Source organism: Balaenoptera ricei, chromosome 18 (assembly GCF_028023285.1).
Source record: "Balaenoptera ricei isolate mBalRic1 chromosome 18, mBalRic1.hap2, whole genome shotgun sequence".
Classification (NCBI taxonomy): domain Eukaryota; kingdom Metazoa; phylum Chordata; class Mammalia; order Artiodactyla; family Balaenopteridae; genus Balaenoptera; species Balaenoptera ricei.
Window position 1 is genome coordinate 74,503,272 of NC_082656.1, and position 19,470 is coordinate 74,522,741.

Sequence of the window (19,470 nt, forward strand, 5' to 3'; positions counted from 1 at the left end):
CTACCTGGAAACCAGTAATTGTTAGTTTTCCTTTCCTCTCTTCTTTTCCATTTTCCTGATCAGGGTTGCTTGGTGGATTAGTGTCCAGGTAGGACTAGAGCCCAGATCTTTCCATTTCTGGGGCAAAACTCCCTTCTACACAGAATTCTTCCATCATTCATATAGTAATGTCCTCAGAAATGGGAAACAGAAATATCTAAGAAGTCAGTTTTTAATTAGCCTGAGAAGCAAAATAGGGACTTGTACCTCTGTCTTGAAAATGGTCAAGTTTCTATTGCAAACCATGAAGTAATTGTAAAGTTAGCTAAGGGATCCTTGTCTTAGAATTTTAGATGTGGCATTGTTCTTTAGTTTCTTATACCTAGAGAGGCTGGGAGATCTATAGTGGCTCAGAAAGAACAGGAGAAAAATTGAGTATGTCTGTTATTAAATGAGCTTGTTAGAATCCACTGGACAATAAGACAATTCAGGTCTTGGGAGTTTACGTATTTGACCAAATCAAATAGATTTGCAGGGCCAACTGAGTACTCAAATTAAAATATCTATTTCAAGGTTACCAGGTGGCTCTAGCAGTGGAATACCTAGCTTATCTGACATCCAGAGAGAATCACTTTTTAACATCATCCTCCTCTAAATAATAAAATTGTTGTCAGTAGTAATCATGGAATAATAATTAATCATCAGGATTTGTTTCCAGCTTTATTAAGATACAATTCACATAAAGCGTTGTGTAAGCTTAAGGTGTACAGCATAATAACTTACATATATTCCAGAATAATAACCACAATAACTTTAGTTAACCTCTGTCATCTCATATAGATACAAAAAAAAAGAAGATAAAGTTTTTTTCTTCTTGTGATGAGAACTCTTAGGGTTTACGCTCTTAACTTTGGAATATACTATACAGTATATTTGTATGTATATTAACTATAGTCATTGTGTTGTACATGACATACCTAGTACTTATTTATTGTATAACTGCAAGTTTGTACCTTTTGACCACCTTCATCCAATTCCCCTCCTCCTATTCCCGCCTCTGTTAACTACAAATCTGATCTCTTTTTCTGTGAGTTTGGTTTTTATGCTTGTTTGTTTGGTTGGCTGGCTATTTTTAGATTCCATATATAAGTGAAATTATACAGTATTTGTCTTTTTCCATCTGACTTATTTCACTTAGCATAATGCCCTCAAGATTCATTCATGTGTCCCAAGTGGCAGGATTTCCTTCTTTCTTATGGCTGAATAGTATTCCATTATATATATATACTATATATGCTATATATATATAGATAGATAGATATATACATATATATATATATATATATATACTATAGCTTCTTTATCCATTTATCCTATACCTATGCCTACCTATCTCTACATTTATCTATTATCTATATATCTATCTACCTTTTTAAGACTTCAAAAAGACTTGAAGCCAAAAACATACAGCTAATCCAATAGGCACGTTAATTTTGGCAGTTTATTTCCATCCAAAGTATCAGTAGACTTGGAGGAGAGTTAAGTGCCGTCCCCTTTAGCTTTTTTTTGTTTGTTCGTTTGGCAAAGAAAGGTACTATTACTTTTCATTGGTATATGCAAATGGCTAATTGACTTTTAAAAGTTCTTCAATACTGGTAAAGTATTTCCAACTGGAAACAGTTTGTTTTAATTTTTTAAAAAAGCATCAACTTCTCCTCCACTGTACACTAGTGTATCTTATCATCACTCTGAGTGGAATAGATTAGTGCCTTTGCATTACCCAGGTACAAGGGATCACGAAATAGTGGTGGCAGTGCTGCAGTTGCATTGTTTATTTGAGAATCACAAACCCCATTTTATTCTGTCTCTGTTGGAATGTCCTTCCTTGATCAGTGGTGATCAAGGCTTTAGCTCACCTGGGAAGCACTGGAGACAGTTGACCAGGCCTCCATATTCTTACCCAAAAAGGAGACTAAACTACTGGATTTTACCCTCCACCGTGACTTGTCTTCCCTTTCCAGCGATCGGCGACACTACTCACAGCCCTGGGAGCAATGCGAATAGCCTTTGGCTTTTTCATCCTTATTGCTTTGTGGGGGGTTGTTTTGGCATTTCTCTCACATTCTTGTTTTGTGTGTTTGTTTTCTCTTGACTCCTTGAGAACATATTTGAAGGGCAACAGATTTATTCTCAAGGATGTTGGATGGTTCGTTTTAAGACGGTATTTTGTAGTTGTGGAAACAGAGCTATCTGGAGAAGAGCCAGGACTGGAATGGTCTAGACAGCCGGGAATGGTGGATGTCCTGCTGGTTAGGACTTCATATTGCCCTGGGCAAGGGCCACCCTTCGACCTGGACAATAGGAGGGGTTCGGCTCTGGTCCTCCTCTGCCATCCTTTCCCAAGGCGGAGTGGGGTGGGATGCCTGAGAGGCCAAGGGGACATCGCCACCTGGAGCCCTGGGCCCTGCCACCTCTGCTCCCCTAGGCTGAGGTGCCTGGGACCCAGGACCTTCTACCCCGAAGGTCCCCAAATCTCTTCCAGAGCCTGCTGTGGCTTTCCCCCCAGTCAGTGGCGGTGCAGATGTCCTGAGGCTGGGCTGGTGGTCAGGCAGCAGCTACCGCAGGAGGGGCAGGGGAGGGGAGGGGCTGGCAGAGCTGTGGAAGCACATGTGGACCTGGGCCGGTCTGTCTGGGAATTCTCAGGCCCTCCCTGTGTAGGATAGAAACGGGGAGGAGGGGGCTTGCTGCCCGGTCTAGCCGATTTATTTGCATATGTAAGAGAGAAAAATGATCCCATCTTATACATGACTATACAGCAGGAAAGAGGATAATCAGGACGTACTGTTTGCAGCTGTTGAGGTTTAAATTGTGCGCCCCTAAGAGATGGGTGAAATCCCACCACCAGGTGCTTGTGAATGTGACATTTGGGAAGAGAGTCTTTGAAGGTGTAATTAAGATGAGCCTCTACTGGAGTAGGATGGGCACCAATGACTGGGGTACTCATGAGGAGAAAGATGTGAAGACACAGACACACAGAGAAAAAGGCCACGTGAAGACAGAAGCAGAGCCTGGAAAGCTTTCACAGCTAAGGAGCACCAAAATCACAGGCAACCATCCGTAGGTAGGAGAGAGGCACGGAAGAATTTCTCAGATGCCCCGGGAGGAATGGATCTGCAGACACCTTGATTTCAGGTTTTGGGGCTCCAGAGCCGGGAGAGAGAAAATTTCTGTTGTTTTAAGCCATTCAGTTTATGGTACTTCGGATGGTAGCCGTAGCAAACTAATACACAGTGGATAAATTATTTTGCAAAACGAGATGTTTGCCGAAGCCGTGTTATTGACACTGTAATGGAGATTACCTTGCTTCGATAATACAGCAAGCTCATTCCCTGAGGTTGGCCAAAGCTCTTATTAACCTTGGATAAAGAGTAGAAATAGAAGATTATTTTCTTTCTAAAAAAAAATTAGACATTTATCTCCAAACAAGGTTGTACAGGCTATTACTTGGTAATCTTGACAGTAAAAAAAAAATCGATTCTCATTTACTTTCCTAAATGGAGGAAAGTGAATCAAGAAGGCCCTACTGGGCATGAAGATTAGAAAGAACATAAAGGTAGAGGACCCTGTCCTACATTGTCTGTCATCTTTGCCTCCAATCAGATGCTACAGGAAAAGCTGAAAACACATTACCTGACACAGTGTGTGCCCAAGATATTAGTATTAGTTGTAAGGAAAAAGGGCCCCCTAATCAAAAAAATTGTATATTCTACGTAAAGTTAAATAGCTTTTTCATGAAAGGACCTCTGATGGGCTTCAGTGTGCTGATATATATCATAGCACGCTAAGAGAAGAATATAGCATGTCTCTTTCCATGTTTATTTTATCATAGAACCTTTTATGGAAGAAGTTTCTGAAACTGGACCTCCATGGACTAACTTTGGGTTGTAAGCACCTAAAATATTGCTTCTACTGATGCTTCATTTGGTCAGTGTGGGATGAATGAGTCTTTCCCTATCATCTGTACATTTTCCTTATTTTTCCAAATCTCCCTCCCTTTCAAAAATCTGTAACCTTTGACCCACAAACCATTACCCACCTCTGTCATCTATACCTTAGTTTGGAATTTAAGATGTTCTATCCAATATAAAAGAAGCATTGAGTATTCTTTTATTCTAGATACTTCATTTTCTTCTAAAGCATTTTTATTTTCTTTGCAGTTGATATGGAGCTTTTTTATTGGGATGTACCATAACTGACATTTAGCTTATAAAAGTGGCTACTTCATGTGGTTTAACCTAATACACTAATATTATTAAAGAATCGTTACAGTTACCGAGATACTTAATTCACCAAAAGAGGCTCAGCCACTTCAAGAATTTGGCTTAATACTTTTATAAATAGACTGGAGGGTTGGCAGGAGAGATCACTTATGCTTGTAAATGATACCAAGTTGGCTGAGATTGACAATATCATGTAGGACCAGACAGGAATGCAAGATGATACAATCAATTTGACAGAATAATGTGCACTTGATAAAATGAATTGCAATTAAGGTGCAGGCAAGGTTTTGTTTGTAAAATAGAAAAATTAATTCGAAATAATGCAACAGGAATAGAAACACTTACCTGGACTGGGCCCAGGGGAGTTTTAAAGTCAGCCAATCACAGATCCAGGCTCTGCCAAGCATGCCCAAATGGCATGCCTCAGAGCCATTCATTCTGACCGACCATCTGGACTTCATCATGTGGATTTTGGCTGCCACCTCGAATGACTGTTGGCCCAAGATCAATGATTCCATTCCATTGTGGCTATGAATTTCAGGCATTAAGACATAGTACTGTTACCTTGAATAATACAAGAATATTCTCTCTGTAACCCATTCAAACTCTACTCACCTTCCAAGGCCCAGTTAAAAGTCAAGAAAGTCCAGAAAGTCTTTCCCCTCTTATTTCTATAGGTTGTAGACTACATCCCTCAACTTAATATAAGGTCCAACAAACATTTCTGGCTGAAGATAACACAATTCTCTTTGCATATTAGCCTCAACTTTTCAGTTTTGTAAGTTCCTTAAGGGCAAAGACCAAGGCTTGTGTTTTGTACTTCTTTCTAATATGTAGTCAATAAAACATTAGCAGGATTCTTCAAGCAGGACTTAATAAATTAATAACCACAACAATAAAAACAGCAAAATGTTGATTTGAGAGCATGGAAGGTTGAGAAATTTTTGTGGCAGTAGATGAATATGACTCTTATCCTTTTGACTCTTGAACCAGATTACCCCATCAAGAAACAAAATATATACTTATTTTTCATGTCAATCTTATCCCAAGGTGGTATTTAATGTATCTATACAATTTTATTACATATCAAATTCAAATAAATATAAGGCCAATGTTTAGTTTAGTGGAATTTCATGTGTTATAAAATGCAGTTAAATGGAAATTGTTCTTACGGGGCTTTTGTGTCTTAAATAGGTGCTAGGTGGACTCCTTTTAGTGCTAAATTTCTGATCATGTGGTTTTTCAGACCTCTGGTTTATTATTTATCCTCATGTCTCTATGAGTTAAGTGAATGTTTTTAGAATGATTTGTCGAAGTTGATTATGAAAATAAAATCCACATACTTCATTATATGGTATATAAATAGGATTACCCCTCAGTCACTGTCGTATACCTGTGTTTGAATTGATTATAGCTCGGTCCAGAACCAACATCACTGTTAAGATCCTTAGTTACAGTAATGGTTTCCTTTGGAAAAGAATTTGAGTCTAACGGAATGTTGTTAAATTCTCAGGCCACGGTGTGTGTGACTGTGGAAAGTGCAGATGTGATGGAGGATGGTCTGGGGACGCTTGCCAGTACCCAAAGACCTGTGACCTGACAAAGAAACAGAGCAACCAAATGTGCAAGAATTCTCAAGATATCATCTGCTCTAATGCAGGTAAGAATTCCATGCCCTGAGAATTGTTAAATGAAATAATCAAATGTGGGTTTTTAATGGAAATATGTAGGTGTTGAGAAATGTTGAACCTCCGAGTGAGACTGCTTTTGAGCATATTTTTTTGAAGTGAAATTCAGATAAATCAATTGGGAAAAATGTCCTCTTGCTGAGACTGGCAAGTCTGATGCTCTCCAGCTGTTCCAAATGCCTCCTTCAAGTAGGATAGTCACTGGAAACAACACCCTGACAACATTTTAGGTAAATTGTGAGCCATGATTTTGAATGCTGGATTAATCCTTTTAAAAAGGATTTGTATAAACTTACTTAATTATCTTCTGTTACAGATCAAGGGTGCTTTGAATTTATACCTTGGCATCAAATAGAACCAAACTTTTCAAATCTAATGGGGGTTTCCGATGCCCTGGTTGTGAAAACCATTGCAGAATATAGTGATAGCAAGAGTTTTGTTTGACTAAAATATTTTTATAGCTGATAGACGTCATTTAAAAATATTTCTTAGAAATTTACAGAGGAGCTGTTAAAGTTAATTACCAAAATCATATAAAACACAACAGCTGTGGTTTTGGATTCAATGGTATTCAGCCAGTGTTACTATAATTAAATACTCTTTTAACTGTTGGGCACGTAGAACCTCAAAGTCAGTTTTTTCTCAACCCTGGTTGAACTTGAGAATGCTCCTGTCCTACACTGGAGGCTCTGATTTAATTGCTTTGGGGTCTGATATGGACTATAGTGGGTTTTTTTTCAAAGTTCTCTGGGTAGTTCTTACGTAGATCCAGGGGTGTGAGCCTCTTGCTCTGCATGCTGAAGGCCAGGGTTTGACTACGTAAATGAGTATCTTCCCCTCTGGAGCTCACATTGTTGGTAGAGTCCTGCATTCAGAGCTGGGAGCTTTCCACAGGCTTTGATTGACAGGAATTGCTCTGTGTAGATTGAGTGCAGTAGGGTGTTTTGCTAATAGCAATCAGGTCTACTGCCAAGGCACGCTGTGAGTGGAGCAGCCGGGGACCGTGACGAAAGTGCTAACGGTCAGGTTACTCTCTGTGTTCACTGATACTCTCCTGGCTTCTCTCCAGCACTTCCTTTTTTCTTTTCCTCTCAGCAGAATCTCTCTACTTCCGGTTCATGACACTCACCCTCTAAACACACACACACACACACACACACACACACACACTCACCGTATAGCCTCTTTTGTTTTGAAAACTTCATGCTTTCCAAACTTCTTTCAGTAATAAGACTTGAAATCAATTTCAGTTTTGTTTCTTTGTACTCTATTTTCAGATTGATGGATGGATTAATTGATTGATTGATTGATTGGTTTTCAAATCCAGGGTTTTTTTTCTTTTTAATAACACATTATAACCACATAGGGGTTAGTTTAGGAATCCAAAGATGTTTCAGTGTTAAGGAATCTAAATGCATGATTCACTACATCAACACATCTTAAAGGAGAAAATTTACAGAATTGTTTCAATAGATGATGAAACACGTTGGATAAGATATAAAATACGTTTCTAAGATATCTCTACCTCTATTTTTTTAACATGGATACAATACTTTTATGTAATCTTACTGTCCATATTCCAATTGTGTCAACTGACCCAACAATGCCTTTTACATCATTGTGCCCACCTCTGTATAGGATCCAGTCTAGGGGCAGTGTTACGTCTGGCTGTCGTATCTCTTCGACGTCCTTTAATGTGTCTTTAGACAACTTCCACAGGCAGCACAATCTTTTTTTCTCTCTCTTACTCTCCTCTCAGTTTCTAAGCCTTTCAAGTTTACTTTGGGGATCTTGCTGTCACATAGCTTTCTTTTAATGCCTACTTCTACCAGCCTAGTTCAGGACCACTGCCCCCAAACTGCATTAGTCTCTGAGTTCTCTATACTAATCTTTCCCCCTCATATCGCAGTGTGATTTGCAGGAAGCAGCTTGGAACAGAAGGGGAAGAGGAGGTATATGGAATGGGCAGAAGACTGAAGGGCAGGGGGAGATGGAGATGGAGATGGAGCTGGGCACTAAAGGAGTTCCAGAAGTTGATTCCGTAGGGGCGCAGAATGGCAAGGCACAGTCTGCAGAGCAAAGCAAGGCTCCAGCACCATTGCCTCAGGAGACAGGCTGGTGTTCAAGACGGGGAGTCATCCTAGAAAGAGACAGCTATATTAGGCAGAGTGAAAAGTCAGAGCTAAAATAATCTAGCATAAAACAGAAGACCAATCCTAGAGACTGAGTTACCTGGCAACCAAGAGAGAGGTGCAGGATGACAGAGCACGAGCACGCGAGTCTGGCACTTCTGCCTGGGCTTCCATATGCCGTATCTTGGAGCCTCAGTTGTGAATTCTACTTGGTGAGTAAGACAGGAAGTCTCTGAACTGTTGTAAACTTCCTGCATCGCCCAGGAATGGTTCAGATGTGTGGACTGGAGTGAGCCAGCCCGTGGGGGACGTCAGTGAGAAGTTGTAGAATTCAGAGGCAGAGGCTGTTCCTTCCCATCTTTCCTGAAAACAGTGACTGCATACGTAGCCCTAACTATGTTACACCTCTCTCCCTACCCATGAAGGGCTCCTGGTATTCCAACAGATAAATTCTAAAATTCTTGACCAATATTCTTGATCCTACACTGTCTGCCTTTAGCCTACCCTTTTTTCCAAACTCAAGCCAGACTCTTCACTGTTAAATTCTCCATCCTTATTCCTTAGCCCAGGCTCTTTCTTCAACATCACAAGTTTTTTCTCCATCTCCACTTGTTGAAATTCTATCTATACATCAAGTGCCAACTCAAGAGCTTACTCCCCTACTGTGCCTTTCCTCCTTCACAGAGCCAGACTGAGGTTTATACTATCTTTATAGCATTTGTCACAAATCTGTTGCAAATGCCTTTGCGTCATCTGGTTTCATATAGATATATGTATATGTAAAAATTATCAATCACCTAGCTCTTTCTTCTTGGTCTATGATTTACTTAGTTTTAATTTTATCCATCTTATTATCTTCTATAGCACTTATGACTTCACCAATAATATAATAAGCAATGAGAAAATTTAATGAATGGATACGTGGATGGTTGAAAGACAGCATAAATAAATGTGAAAATGAAAAAGAAGGGTGATAATTAGAGAACAGAATGAGATGAGGCAATACCATGAATTGTAGCGTTAGATTGGAAACGAACTTTTATAAATTAAAATAGTTTTCAGGGAAAAAAAGCAAGAAAACGAAGTTTAATAGAAGTAAAATTCACACAAGTATTCTCAAGGAAGAAAAATAACAAGCTCAAATTCTGCAGAATCACCATTTATATGTGACTGTGAGAGAAAGAACCCTTACCGAGAATAGCAAATCACAGGTGACCTGTGTAACAGAATCATGCAGAGAGTGTGAAACCAGGAAGTGGTGGGATCCATAAATATAAAATGTGTCTGGAGAAAATATTTGGGAAAATATATGGCTAATAATACTCGATGTCTTAATGGGAGAAGACAAAGAACCTGACATTTTCTGAAAGTCTACAGTGTGCTAGACACAGTAGCATTTTTAGATAGATGACTGGGTGATATATTTATCACTTGATCCACACAGCAGCTCTATGAAGAAGACATTATTTGCAGATAAGGAATTTGAGAGTTAGAGATAAAAGTAATGACCTAAAAAATGTATAGCTAGTGGGGATTAAGACCTGGATATGGCTGCAAATCTACCTTAGTCCTAAATCTATGCTCTTTCTGGTACACCACATACAGACTTGCCAGTATCCAGTAGCTCAGTTCAAATATCCATAGTACCATCTTCGGTTCCTTCCCATCCTTTACCTCTCATACCCAGTCACCAAATCATCTTTTCGTTCTCCTGAAAATATCACCATGTGTATTTGCTTTTTTTCTAAACTCACAGCCATGACCTGGGTCAGCCTCTATCTTCTTTCCTGCAGACTAATGAACTAACATTCCCTCATGTCCACTTGGCCTCATTTCAGTTCATTCTCCGTATGACAACCAGAGTAACAGGGTGGGAATGAACACCTGATCTCATGACTCCCTTGTTGAAAATATTTCAATGGCTTCTCATTTTTCTTCTTGATTCAAGTTGGAAATCTTTAATGTGACCTCTTAGACTTCTGTAAACTGCGTCTTTAATTGCCTTTTTCCTTTCATGACATTTTCCACTTTATTTTCTGCTATACGCCAGCTATCTTTTTCATTTTTCTCTTATCTCCTCTTTTACCTCAGAGCCTTTGCTGTTGTTTCTTGCTGGAAGTGGGCTTCTTCACCTTCTCAATTCTCTTAGCTATTATTTTTACTTGGCTTTCAGTTCTCAGTTTAAGAGCCATTCCCCAGGGACTCTATCTTTGACCACCGGGTCTCAGTTAAATCCCCTTACTATGTGTTTCTGCAACACTTTGCACTTCTCCCCTGATTTTATCACATTGTTTTTTACTCATATAAAACTTTAAGAGGAGGATTATGGCTGAATCAATCTCCTGTTGCATTTCCAGAGTCTAGGATGATACCGGTGAATGGCAAAGTCTCAGTTACTCTATGGTGACTGCTGTGATGATCGATTAAAGATTTTAAAATAAGCATTAAAAAGGAAGCTCCTCAAATGGACATTATACTTCTCAATATCCTTTGGATGCTGTTTTATTGTCAGTGAAATCACTCTTGGGGTTGTAGTCAAATCCTCAAACTTGGCTGGATATGTTGTGTGTGGTAGACTAGATGACTCCAGTGCCTCTGTGTCACCCTGAGCTGCCCTGAGGTTTTGGTGAGGTCCCAGGCACTCTATGCAGAAGAAACCCACTCTGGTCCCATACCCATAATGACATGGGTATCAGTTTAACACTGTGGGTATGAAATTATTAGGAACACCTAAGGTTTTCATTTATGCATTTGATAATGAATTCCACAAATATTCATTATATAAATAATATGTTCAAATATTGTGCAAAGCATTGAATAAATAACTGCTGAGGAAGATAAGCAAGGTTACTTCTCTCACAAAGCTTAGAATTTTCTGCTTTAATTCACTTCAGGCCCAGGTGTAATCAGAAGATATTCATTCACGCATTGATTGGATGGACATGTATAAAGTAGCTCTGCTCTTGGGGAGGTCACATTCATGAAACTGTTAGAGGTCAATCATAATAGCTGTGTGCTATAAAATATAACTCCTGGGCTACAATAATCTCAAGAAAGAATGTCATTATCTATCTCATCATACCCACAGTAAAACCTAATTGGAATGTTAAATTGATTTGAATTGTCTTTATCTATGAAAGAGATAGGTTAAAATTCATTAATAATAATTTATATGCATTTAACAAATAATTTTTGCTCTGTTTTAATGGTTTAGGTACCTGTCACTGTGGCAGGTGTAAGTGTGATAATTCAGATGGAAATGGACTCATTTATGGTAAATTTTGTGAGTGTGATGATAGAGAATGCATAGATGATGAAACAGAAGAAATATGTGGAGGTATGTATATTAACTTTGCAGAAATTAATAAAAGTACTTGACTTTTTCACCTATTTCATTGCACTTTTTTTTCTATGAATTTCTGTGCTAAGTTTACTCATTTAAGTTGAACCTATGTTTATTTGGAATACACTTCATATAGGGAAAGTTAGACTAAGGCATTCAGAGCAAACTAGTACATCTTAAAAATTTCTTATAGATTTTATTCTTTAACTATTATTTATTGAAGTATAGTTAATTTACAATGTTGTGTTAGTTTCAGGTGTACAGCAAAGTGATTCAGATATATATATGTGTGTGTGTATATATATATACATATATATATGTATATTCCTTTTCAGATTCTTTTCCATTATAGTTATTACAAGATATTAAATATAGTTCCCTGTGCTATACAGTAGGTCCTTGTTGTTTATCTATTTTATATACAGTGGTGTGTATCTGTTAATCCCTAACTCCTAATTTATCCCATCCCCTTTGGTAAAACATGTTTGTTTTCTATATCTGTGTGTCTATTTCTGTTTTGCAAATAAATTCATTTGTATAATTTTTTTAGATTCCACATATAAATGATATCATATGATATTTAGAGCAGACTAGTACTTTTTAAATGCAAAATCAGATTGTTCCTCAAGGAGAACCAGATCAATATGGCAACAGGCCAACTGCAGGGTTCTGTAGTGGTCCTAGCTGGACTCTATCTTCTCTGCTCACCTTAACTGCTTTTATTCTGCTTCTTTTATCCCAGTCTCTCCATTGCCTGTTTTAATTGCATTGTCTTTCCCGTTCTGAACCATGAAACTTTAAATAGTCTCATGTCCTATTGGGGACATTGAAGGCCAATAGGATTATTAGCCTAGAATCCCTCCCCGCCACACACTTAGATAACTTTTTTCATGATTGTTTCTACAGACCACCATTACCTCAGTCCATTTTTCTGTTGTACCAATTATTGCATGCTTGCTAATGTCAAGCACTGCAATAACTACTTCACATTCATTGGGTAACTTACCAGCATTTGGAATGACTTACCAGGGTTGAATGGGAATTTAGACTCCTGTCTGTCTGATGCCAAAGGCTGTGCTGTTCACCCCTCACCGTAGAGAACTGCCCTGGAGTTTGGAGCTCCGTGAGAAAAGCCTTTCTCACCACCCGCAGTGCCCTTCCCTTCTGCTTGCCTATCTGCAACCTTGTGCCCAGAGAGAGTTTCAGTCGTGCTGGCACAGGAGAGGAAAGTAAACAGCAGTGAGAATCCCTTCAGTTTAGGTAAATTCTTCTCTGCTGTTATTAAACATTTCAACCTGGTTACCTCTGGCCTCATCTCTCTATCCATCAGTAATTGCTTCTTTCATTGAAATCTGAAAAGACTCGGTGCATGGAATCCTATCCTGCATACCAGATGGGTGATCAGAGGAGTATTTTCCCTTGAAGGATCAGGAGCAAATAGGGCGAGGAGGAGCCAGAGGGCCATACAGTGTCACTAAGCTGTCCTTTTGTTTACAAAAACAAATTGTGGCTTCAATTCCTGGGGTCATCCAGATGCTCTTATTTTAGGTCAGCTTGGTTTTTTTCTCTCTGGTTTCCTTGCTGCACAACCAACCAAGATAAAACCAACAAACACGGACCTTCATTTTTCAAGCCAGTGACCTAAGCTGGGTGCTGCTCAGACAATTCTGCTAAAGGGCTCATTCCAAAATAATTAGAAAAATTAGATAAATCTACCCACAGATATTATGTATTTGTCCTGATATCTTATTTCCAATTATTACAGATTAAAAAAGAGGAAGGGAACATGTGTGGAGCCAGTGTTTTCTGATGCACACCACCAAAGCAAAGTCTATTTGCATGTGTAAATATAAACATTGAACTGGAAACAACAGGAAATGTTTAACTCTCAAGCTTTCCACTCATTATTTCCGTTGGTTTGAGGCTAAAGCAATTTCATGGTGCAAAGTCTCTGACCACAGATACTAGCACTCCAGTAAACAGCCTCTGGGGATGACCTTGACTGGGATTCTAGATTTTTCCATGTGTCATTCACATAAAACCAGTCTATTGAGAGGTGATCCTACAGCCCAATAATGGAGCAATTCAAAAGCAGATTTTCTTACACCATTAGTTTGCACAAAGCAGAGAATGATGCTCATTGTCTGGAGTGTGTGTTGTCCTGAGGCTTATATTTTATCTCAATTATTCAGGTATGTCTTAGTACAGTATTTTCATTTGAGCTATGAATATATCTGCTTAATTTTCCACCTATATCTGCATACAGTGTAGCCTTACATGATTTATCCTAGTAATCCTATTCACCTCTACCTCAATGATTTTTTAGTAAAACCCCAATTCAATGCTGAATTTTCTAAACATACCAAGAATTTGGGTTTGAAGAATGAAGATCTATGATCATTTGTTAATCTCATGGTAAGCCTTACATAGGTAGCATCTTAAATAGATTTCCTACAATGACAGAGGAATAAATTTCTGAAGATTTCTGAGATTATAGCAGAAATTCTACTTTTTGAAGTTTAAAAAAAAACCCTGACTCCTAGGAAAAGTTGTCTTGCTTTCTTCCAGTGTAATCCTCAAGTTCCTAAGGCTTGTGATGTAATACTGGAATGTGATTTTTGTGTGTGTGTGTGTATACATGTAGAGATATCTTGAAGTTCATAAATAAAATGTATAGCTTTTATATTTTATTATTGATGAAATCATTTGATAGCCTTTATGTTTGCTTAAGTGAACAAATTAAAATTTGCTGTAGAAATGATCATTGTCTATTAGCTTAAAAAGAGGTTTTCTGTGGCTACCCCGATTACAGCTCATTTAGACAGAAAACATGGCATGGTATGCTTGGGTCCCTGTTTCTTTCTCTCTGTCTCGCTATAGCACTTTCTCTTCATCTCTCGCTCTTTCTGTCTCTCTCATGTATGCCTGCTGGCAGGAAGTTTCATCTGAGAGACAAGAATGTCATGAGAGCAGAATATTCTACTGTGTTTCTCCCTTCATATGTGAGTGTCTCAGGCCCTACTGACACTCTTGCCATTGGCCAGATATGCCATAGTGTTTAGAAAGAAAAATAGCCTCACAATTAGTTTCCCGTGGCCCTCTGGGACGATGACTGTTGGAGAAGAGAGAGGCAGGAACAAAGACTTTAGCCATAGGCTCTGATAAAACATAAATTCCTATAAACCAGAAAGAATAGACTAAAACCCAAAATGGCCCTGGTTTTCATCAGATTTGCAAGAACAAGAACATACATTCATGGTTGGGTGGCATAACTACAAAAAGGGAGGATATAAAAAGTGATTTGGGATAAAAGGTATTGTCATCTTTTGGGAATTTGTAGGATTGCTGGACATGGGTGCAGGAAGCGATGATGTGACCATTCATTACAGATTGTTTGGACATAAGTACAAACAAGCAGAGTAACAGTTTACAGCATGGAGGGAGCTGAAATTGTGTGGAGGCATCTGGACACAAAATGACGGGCTGTCCTTACCTAGCATTTGTATCCTCTTGACAGATAGGAGAGGAATTTGATTGTAAGACCAAGGGTCCATGGTATTTTCTTTGTAATTAGTAGTTTAAATGACTACTAAACATTGATTTCGCTGAAAACCTCTTTTCCATGTGGTAAGACACAACAGCTTGCAGGACACAGTTTAATGAAACGATGAAATATTTTCTCTGGTTTAAGAAATGGTCATTAATGATGTGCATCCAAGGAAGTATGCACCATTGCTTTCTCAATGGTGGATTTCAAATATCAAGAAATGCTCTTAGAGTGAATGCTTACATACATTTGAGTTTGATGTACACATCTGAGATCAGAACATAATAGACTTGCACAGTCTTTCATGCCATTTCTTTAAAATTCTGTCATTTTAATCAGCCACCTGGCTAGGACAAGTTAGAGGACACCTTGACTTGCTTTATGTGTGTAATTATGTAGGTATAGGCACACCTATGATGTTTTGGGGGCAAACTATATAATTTGATTACTTTAAGCAAGGGCTGTGGAGCAGGTGAATTATTTCCAAAGGCAAAAATGATCACCAAGAGGTAGAAAGTTAATTCTGCTTTTAAAAGTTGCTTTTTTCCTCACCGTATAAAATTCATTTTGGGTAAAGGCCACGGAAAGTGTTACTGTGGAAACTGTTACTGCCAGGCTGGTTGGCATGGAGATAAATGCGAATTCCAGTGCGACATCACCCCCTGGGAGAGCAAGCAAAGATGCACATCTCCAGATGGCAGAGTCTGCAGTAACAGAGGTGTGTCTTTCATACTCGTTACTACGTAATTGTCAAAAAAACAAACCTCTTAATTATTAACCCAGCGTTTCTCTGTATTTCCTTCCATGTGGAAGTCATCTTTTATAGTGTTTGACTTTGATGTAAATCAACATTTCCTATATCAACAAGCTTCTCTTTCTTATTTTTTATTGGGCAGAAAGCAGAAAGATAAGAAAGTTGCTGTCATACTTTCAGCTTCACTGAACAGATAGTTAACACAGGGACTGTAATTTCTTTGGCAGCCATCCAGAAATGGCACAGTACAGGGAAAAGGCAATTCTTGTAGATACTTCTGTTGAATGTCTCTTGACTAACAGAACCATCTACAGCATGAGCATCTAATTATCCGGAGAGCATTCCAAAAAAAAAACTCTCGTCTTAATTATGAGTAAATTGAAGGCTTGTGTTGCAATACAGAATTGATATGGAGTCATTTAACTTTTATATGCAATAATAAAAATGTGATATTGAACAAAATATAGCCATGTGGAATTGAGAGTGACTTAAAGCAGGAATTTAAAAAATATATTAGTATTGCTAACATAATTTAAAGCGAGTTAACTAAGTGTTTGATATCAAATCAAATAGTTTTAAACACTTCTAGGAAAATCCTTGCAAATACTTGTTCTTTTTCCCTTTGTCAGCTGTACTGGTAGATAAAGAGCCATGTTGGACTCTTCTGACTACTTGAAGATATCAGTGAGTGGTCAATTTCCTTCTATACAGTAGTAAAAATCTAGAAAGCTGGAAACTTATTTTTTTTCATTTCTCTACATGAATGGTACACTTTAATAGGTAATGCTTACATGATATCCTGGGCACACAGCCAACTTTATCTTTTTACAGGCTGTCATAGAAGAGTGAAACGTACATAGAGGTTTCTGTACATAGAGAGAAAGGAAAGCAAAAGGCCTGACCTTGGACCAAAATTATAAAGAAAAGTCGTCTCTTTAATTTTTGCAGAGTAGATTTGATTCTATATCATACTAATTCACCTATATTTTCCTTTAATATATAAGCTCTGCATGGGCCATGACTGCATGAATTCCCCATTGATGAACATTTAGGTCACTAGTGGTTTTTCAATAACATGAATACCATCATATTTAATATCCCTGTACGTGTACTTTTGTGTACTTTTCCTTTCCTTTAGATATGTTAATTGAAGTGAGCTGTTATGTTATATGTAACACACATTTAAAAAGTATATGTTGTGAAATTGCCACCCAGAAAGTTGGACATTTTGTACTCCATACCCTCACCAACTCTTGATCCTAACAATCTTTTTTATTTCTGTCAATCGTATGTCTGAAATAATTTCTAACTCACTATTGTTTAAAAGTCCCTCACCCCTTCATCATGGTAGCTTGAGTGGTAAACATTTTTATGTTTATCTATCATCATAACTTCTCTCCACAGAATTTCCAATTGGTGTTCTTTGCCTTTGTCTATTTTGCTGTAGGCATATTTGTCTTTAGATATGAATTCATAAGAATTGTTTATATGTTTGTGAAAGTAGCTTTGTCTTTTACATACATATGACTACTTGTTTCAGCTCTTTTTATCTATTAGTTTGTTTCTGGTGTCTTGCCCCCAACCAAAATTTTAGATTTTTATGTCGTTAAAGCTTTTTCTTTTTTCCTTTAAATAATTTGCTTTGAGGCTTTTGAATAAAAATGAATTTATTTCATATTTTATGGTTTTATTTTATATCCTTAAATCTTTAATCTAGCTAGAATTTACTTTGATCTAAGAGGTAAGAAAGGGATTTAACCTTGTTTTGTTTTTTTTTCACAGTGACTAACTGGTTACCCTAAAGATGATGATTAAAATTCACACAAAGTTAATATGATTTACAACTAAGCATTTCTCCTATGCAAATCTCCAAATGACCAAAGTTGTATCTCTCCACCTATACCAATGTCCTCTGTAACCTGAGCTCATCTGATCCAGCCAACCTTACTTCTTAGTCTTCCTGAATATGCACCTTCTGTTCCAATGAGTCAGGTCTACTTGGGATCCCCACGTCCATTCCCACCCTCCTTTGCTTATTCTTGCTTTCTTGACTTTCCTTGAGTTGTTCTACCTTCAGTCCTCCTAGAACATTTCCCGTTCTCTCTGCTTATCCAAACCATCTACCTTAATTACTTCAGCCCACACTGATTTCCCCTTCCCCAAACTCTTACAGTATTTGTGTCCTAGTTTACAAAACGTTAGTACTTTAGGTGCTTGTTTGTTTTTCATTAGCGTTTTTTTGGTCAAATAAATTGTAAGCTTCTTGAGGGCAAGGATTACACCTTACGTTAATTGTGTTGGTATTATCTTTGAGTCAAACCAGCACGGTGCTCATTTCACATCCTGCGATCGCACATAAGTATAGACATAGATAATAACTTTTGTTTATTAAAGAATCTCTACTGTCAAATTTAGATGGTGTTTTCCTCTATAGAATATTTTTCCTGAATACGTGTATTTTCCAAATATAAAGTAACAACAGAAAAAAAAGAGCAATGTGTAAGATGCTTTCTCTCATGATTTTTCTTCACTAGACCCATTTAAAATTATTTTTACCCTCTAGGGATTTGTGTGTGTGGTGAATGTTCTTGCCATGATGTTGACCCGACTGGAGACTGGGGGGATATTCATGGGGACACCTGTGAGTGTGATGAAAGGGACTGCAAGTCTGTCTATGACAGATATTCTGATGACTTCTGTTCTGGTAAGTGCTCGCCTAACTCCTGTTTTTAAATAAGAAAGTAGTCATTTCCCCATTTTCAAGATTTATTCAGCTTTTCACAGAAACAGTAAAAGAATGGAATGCGCCTTCTAAAGAATTCGGTATCCAAAGGACTCCTAATAGCAACGTGAAAAACTGTTAGAGGAATCACACATTGGGCAAAGATTTGAGATGAAAATGCACCCACTCTCTGAAAATTAGTCTAATTCCTCGCCAAGAAGAACTATTACCTCCAAGTATTGAATACTCAACCGTGAGAATACAAAGCTAGCAGACCTGACCGTGAACAGGAGAGGTACCATTATGGCAGCCATAAGTACAAGACTTAGGACAATATAGTTCTCATGGATAGTTTAATGCATTGCTTCTTTGGTATGATTTATATACTAAAATTGTTCTGCAGTGCAGCCTACAATTGAAGATCAATTAGTGGTTTCAAAAATTCTATTCCATGAATTTTTATGGAACAGATACTATTTTCCAGGCTCTCGATACTATTTGCCAGTGGCCTCTGGGCCACTGGTACCAGCAGTGAAGGAGACAAACATGATCCTTGACATTATGGAGCTTGTAATCTAAATGCAAAGGAAAAAAAAAATACATCCTGCCAGAATTTCTAATAGTGCAAAGGAGGAAAAAAAAAAAACCAGGCAGTCAGATTTATCTGAAAAAGTGTCATTTAGCAAAAATAGAGTTACACATTTTCAGTCTGGTTATATTGGACAATCGAGGAGACAGAGACATGGGCATATACACGTCTTTATGCTTGACTGCTTGGTTGGTACAAGGATATAGAGAGGAAACGCCGCTTGTCTCCAGAAAGTTTGCCAGCAAAGGGAGATAAAAGAGCTGCCCTATTTAATTATGATTATGCAACTGCAAAGACTTCTCTGTCCTGGTTGAGGAGAGCCTGCTGCTAAAGCTTCCCATTGCAGAAGAATTTCCCTCTTCTGATGATCCCTTGTGCTTGGGAGAATTTCCTAAACATTTTGTCCTTTGGCAGGACACACCCAAAGAAATTGAAG

General features: G+C 38.1%; 1 protein-coding gene across 1 annotated transcript in view; it reads left to right on the plus strand.

The window, feature by feature from the left end:
• ITGBL1 (integrin subunit beta like 1) overlaps positions 1 to 19,470 on the plus strand; it is a 206,478-nt gene that overhangs the window by 87,710 nt on the left and 99,298 nt on the right. The window contains exons 3-6 of the mRNA XM_059902728.1: positions 5,773 to 5,919; positions 11,294 to 11,416; positions 15,547 to 15,687; positions 18,287 to 18,427. Of these exons, the coding sequence (XP_059758711.1) occupies positions 5,773 to 5,919; positions 11,294 to 11,416; positions 15,547 to 15,687; positions 18,287 to 18,427 (552 nt within the window). The remainder of the gene's footprint in view (positions 1 to 5,772; positions 5,920 to 11,293; positions 11,417 to 15,546; positions 15,688 to 18,286; positions 18,428 to 19,470) is intronic.